Here is a 4,818-nt window from a genome sequence, read left to right as displayed (position 1 = left end):
CCCCTCGGTCGTTTCCCCCCCAACTTGCTTTAGCTTCCAACCCGCTGGACCCCAAACAGGGGGATCTGGCTTTGCCTCCGGTCGACTAAGCTTTGCAATATCGCCTATAGTTGGTGGTGCTTTTCTGCTGAGGCTGAGCTGCTTGCTTTAGCCTTCGACTAAACTCATTAAGTTGGGAGATTTTTTCAATTGGATGGGTGTTTTTAAAGTCTCGTCTTTCCAGCCCCAAACAAGGTGTAACAACGCACTCTTCCTTCTAAGGAATGAGATGAGAGACAAGGATCACTCCAGACATCTCCTACCTACGGTTTGGGGTTTTTTTTTCTTAAAGGCGAGGCTTGCATTCCTCAGCAGCTATGTACAAAGCTCCCTGAAACGTTTCTCGCTAAAGTTAGTGTGCAGGGTTTTCCAGGGCTGAGAGCGCCTAGTCCATGGGCAAGCCCTTCTGGGAGGTGGACAAGCTCTCCCTCACCTTTCCTCTTCCTCCCTGCAGGCTAGTGCCTACTTTTTATCAGTTTGCACAATCGCTTAGATAAACACCGAGGAGGAAGGAGATTCTCTTTAATTATCAAAGACACATCTTTTCAGGGGGTCAACAAAGCGTTCATTTCACCCGCCAAACTAAAGGAGAGTTATTCCAGTTTAGAAGGAAGATGCAAGCTGTTTGGGACCTTGAACAAGGCAAATATGGTTTTGGTATGTTTACTTACAGTATTTTTTCCCCCTTTCTCTCTCTCTCTCTTCTTACTTTTCTCCTTGTGCTGTGTGGGGTTTGGGGAGGACTTGGGTTTTGTTTTTTTGGGTTTTTTTGTTTGTTTTTTTTTTTTCTTTTAAAAAGGCTTGCTAATGTATATGAAATGCTAGCACTGTGATTTTAAGGGTTGGGGGACGAGGGAGAAAGAGTTCAACGCATTGCCATATATTTTATTACATATGTGCGGCAGGAAAGGGGGTGGAGGTGGGATATGGAGGAAATACAATTGCAAAACTGCCAAAGGATGATTAAATCGTAGGGTAAAGACTGCGGTGTTTCCCATCTCCTAGTCCTGTCGCTTCAAAGTCCTTTCCTACGTACGGTAGCACCAACTAAAAACCAGTCCTCCAAGCACGGCTTTCCTAGCAACAGACGGCTCAGTTTGCTAGCAAAGGAGCTGTTAGGCTCCTACGAAGTATGAGAATTTACGGTTCGATTTGCCTCTCTGCTTCATTTAGCAACCTTGTGCAACTGACAGGCAGCTAGGCGGGGAGGCAGAGCGGCGCGGCCAGCGCCCTGGGCCCGGCTCCCGGAGGCGAGCGCTCGGCTAAGCTGTGGACGCGCAGCGAGAAGGGTACTCACCATCAGGCGGGTGGTGGAGCTGCGCGCGGGGCTCAGGCAAGCCTGTACCTTTTTGCTGTCTATTTGCAACTGCGGCCGGCGGACCTAAGCAGCAATTCTGTGCTCCGGTCACAACATTCAAGGAACGGTGTCTCATTTTTAAAAAGAAAGCCAGTGAGAGAAGGCAGAGACAGAGAAAGAAAAGGAGAGGAGGGGGTGAGGGGGACGCACATAAACCCAGTTTAAAAAAAAAAAAATCACCACTTAGCCAGTGACTCAGGGACTGCAGAGGTGACGGGATCGCAGTGTGGTCCAACCAAGCCTGAGCCAATTAATTTTAAATCCTGAAGAATTATTCAGATTAAAATGTACTGAAGTTTCATTCTCCTATGCCTACGTGAGCCCAAAGTCGTTTCCCTTTAAGAGTTCCTTTTCTTTTAAAGTTGAATTTTAGGCAGCGAGGACTCTTACACTAGGGGGCAGACAGATACTGTATTTGCTCCAATCTTAAGCAATTTTTCCCCCTCCCAGTATATGCTCTGATTTAGCACTGTAAATTTTTCAGAGGACCCAACCCTGACAGCCCCTGGTGATTTTCAAAGTACCACAAGCCAGTGGTTAAAAATTGCATTGACTTGAAGTTCAGAGGGACACAATGGAAGCCCCTTTCCCTATTCATGGAGCTTCAGTGCGGTGGCAGAGAAAAACACACAAGAACTAGATTGAGGGAAAGGAGGAATTCAATGAATCTTGGTGGAAGGAGCTGGCTTCTGCTGAGTTCAGAGTTAAATTCAGCTTTTGCTGGGGTCTGTATTCATATTGTGATTTAATCTGTGAAGAATTACGGCCAGTCAGGCTACTTGATGCAAGAATATCATATTCCTGGGTGGGTTTTGTTGTGAGGGTGGGTTTTTTTCTCCTCCCCCTTTCCGATTAAGACAAATGTTATTCCAACTTTCTCTGGCCAAATAGAAGCGTGCCATTCTTCTCATTAAAATAAATTTACATCTGCAGTTAGAGACATGGCTGAATTCTCCCCACCCCCAAAGGTAGCAACGTATTGATATTTATGTTTTTACTCTTGGAGCTGTTTTCCTCAAGGCAAATGAGCATCTCTGATGGAGACATTAAAAAATCTTTATCCCTCCTTTTCCCTCTCAGAATGCAGTCTTACCTCTTCTTTGCATTAAATGAACACTGAGGGAGTTTCCCCTTCCCTTTTTCTTTTTAACAGAGTCTTAAAATACAGAGTAAAAACCCTTACTCCATGGCAGTTCTGTAGTCACTGACCAGGAGGCTCCAGGTCTGATGCATGGTTGGGAAATTCTCCATTTTGACTCTAAGATTACCAAAACGCACTTGAAATCCTCCTCCCTCCAGAACAATCTCTAACTGGACTCTGGAAGCCCCCTCTTCTTCAGAAGTGTCCCTTTTAAGAGATGGACTCGCCATAGAAGCTTCTGCAGTCAGGAGAACTGAGATTACCCTCTAATCAATTATTCCCATCTTCTATTATACTTGGAAAGGGAAAGCCCATTACATTTCCCATCTCAACTCTAGCCTATCATGTCTCCTTCAAGTTTGCCCTTAAACTATTGGCATTTGTGGCATGAGGCCATCCCTTGAGTCATAAAAGTTGAAAGAAGGGGAAAAAATGCTCCCCTATGAAATTATTTCTTTGCCACTCTTCATTCCATCTTCAAGAGAAAGTTAGATTATGTCTCAAAGCAATCTGAAATTCTTAGTTTGGCTTTGGTCTGTGGCAATACATCAGGTTTGTGATAGTTCAGCATCTACTATATTTTGGGGTTTGTTGGGTTTAAAAAAAAAAAAGCACCAAAAACTTTCAACTACGCTCCAAACCTGCAGCTTTAGTGAAATGTGCGATTTCAGCAGAGAAAGAATAAGGGCTATGGGATTTTTAAATGATGCTTAAAAATAATTTTTTTCCTCCTCTAAAAACTAGCCCAGATCTTTGTTTAACCCCTACCTCGTATTCTGCCTGTGTGTGTAAAGGGTATTGAACACAAAATGCAATTAACTTATTCCATTACACATATGATTTTTTTTAAAAATTCATTCTCTCAAGTTTTTGAGCTATCAGGGATGTTTTGCTGCAGTTGTTATTAACTCTTTTTATGTGTTTGTTTTTCATGAAGCTTGGCATGTTTTAAGTAAAATATTTTCATTGTTCATAATAAACCTGGCTGACTTAGCAATTGGTGGATTTTCTTGCTACAAAGTGTCTTTGATGGAATGTGAATTTCCCTCTATGAATATAGAATGATCATAATCAGTGAGGTTACTGCATATCGCCTGTGCTGGGGAACAATTCTAGATGTATTATGCGTAAAACCAACACCTTGAAAATCAGAGCCACAAGCATCTCAATCAGCTGAGCACATTGCTAACACTGCACAGGCGATGAAGTGTTCTTACTGTAGTGAACCTTTGGAGGTAAACTCTGGCTTCAGTGTTTTTTGTGTTGTACAGGTATCATTTGCATCTTGGAGTAGACTCTCTTGGTGTGTTTTAATGACTGTCTCAATGCTTAAAAAGAACTTGAGAAACAATGAAGTCGGTACTCAACTGTTCTATGACCTAGAAGCGTGGTCGTTTAAGTCTTTGTCTGTGTACATTGACAAATGTGCATCTGATATACATGTGCGTACATGTATGTACAGAGGATGGTATGCCCAGGGGAGTCGCGGCAGCCTCAGCCAAGTCTTCCTCCTCCCCCCTTATCAATACTCAGTGTGTGGCTGAACGTTAGCTATCAAGTTAGCTCGGTCTAACGAGGGAGGATAAAGTTGAGGAAAATTTATTTTCATTGCAGAGATGAAATCTACCTCTGCTTCTAAGCATACGAGATACTTTATTTGTGCAATTAAAATGCCAGGCCTCATACCTGTGAAATGTTAACTCTACGAAGGAAAAGATAGAAACCAAACAGCTTATTTTATATATATCTATACACACACACACACATATATACACAAACATATATATACATACACACACATATATACATATATACACACACATATATATATACACATATATACACACATATATAAATAATCTTTTCCAAGAGCCACCAAAATAAAAAAAAAATGATTAAGAGTTGATTAAGAGTTTTCATCACCCAGACTTGGCAAAGTATTTCCTTTGCAAAATCCCTGACAGCTTTGTAGTTTCCGGCACCTTCCTACCCCTGCCACTGGTCCCCGGGCCAAAAGACGGGGGAACTTTTTCTTTCTTTGGCACCGTGAGCACAAAGGTGGAATGAGAGTCCCAGCTGGTGCGCGTGCGGCTGGTCTCTCCGCCTTCCCAAGTTGTGCCAGCGAAGTCCCAGCTCCCACCGCAGGCGCTCGCGGAGCCTTTAAGAGGTGTCGAGTGCGCGCCGCTCGGGTCCCTGCGCCGCGGCGGAAACCCCAGGGCGAGTTGCGCGCGAGGAGCAGGAGCCGCGTGCCCGGCAAGCCCGGCCCATCCCCCACGGGCGG

The 4,818-nt window shown here is 43.9% G+C and overlaps 1 protein-coding gene across 1 annotated transcript in view; it reads left to right on the top strand.

Moving 5' to 3' along the window:
- Positions 1-268: 268 nt before the first annotated feature.
- The window catches only part of NR2F2 (nuclear receptor subfamily 2, group F, member 2), a 12,612-nt gene continuing 8,062 nt past the window's right edge, over positions 269-4,818 (top strand). Inside the window, exon 1 of the mRNA XM_006897190.1 lies at positions 269-696. Within this exon, the coding sequence (XP_006897252.1) occupies positions 654-696 (43 nt within the window). The 5' untranslated portion in view covers positions 269-653. The remainder of the gene's footprint in view (positions 697-4,818) is intronic.

The sequence above is a fragment of the Elephantulus edwardii genome, unplaced genomic scaffold (genome assembly GCF_000299155.1).
Source record: "Elephantulus edwardii isolate Elephantulus edwardi_28Jun2011 unplaced genomic scaffold, EleEdw1.0 scaffold00204, whole genome shotgun sequence".
Taxonomy (NCBI): Eukaryota; Metazoa; Chordata; class Mammalia; order Macroscelidea; family Macroscelididae; genus Elephantulus; species Elephantulus edwardii.
The sequence above is the reverse complement of the archived record's forward strand: the minus strand, read 5'-3'. Positions and strand labels throughout refer to the sequence as shown.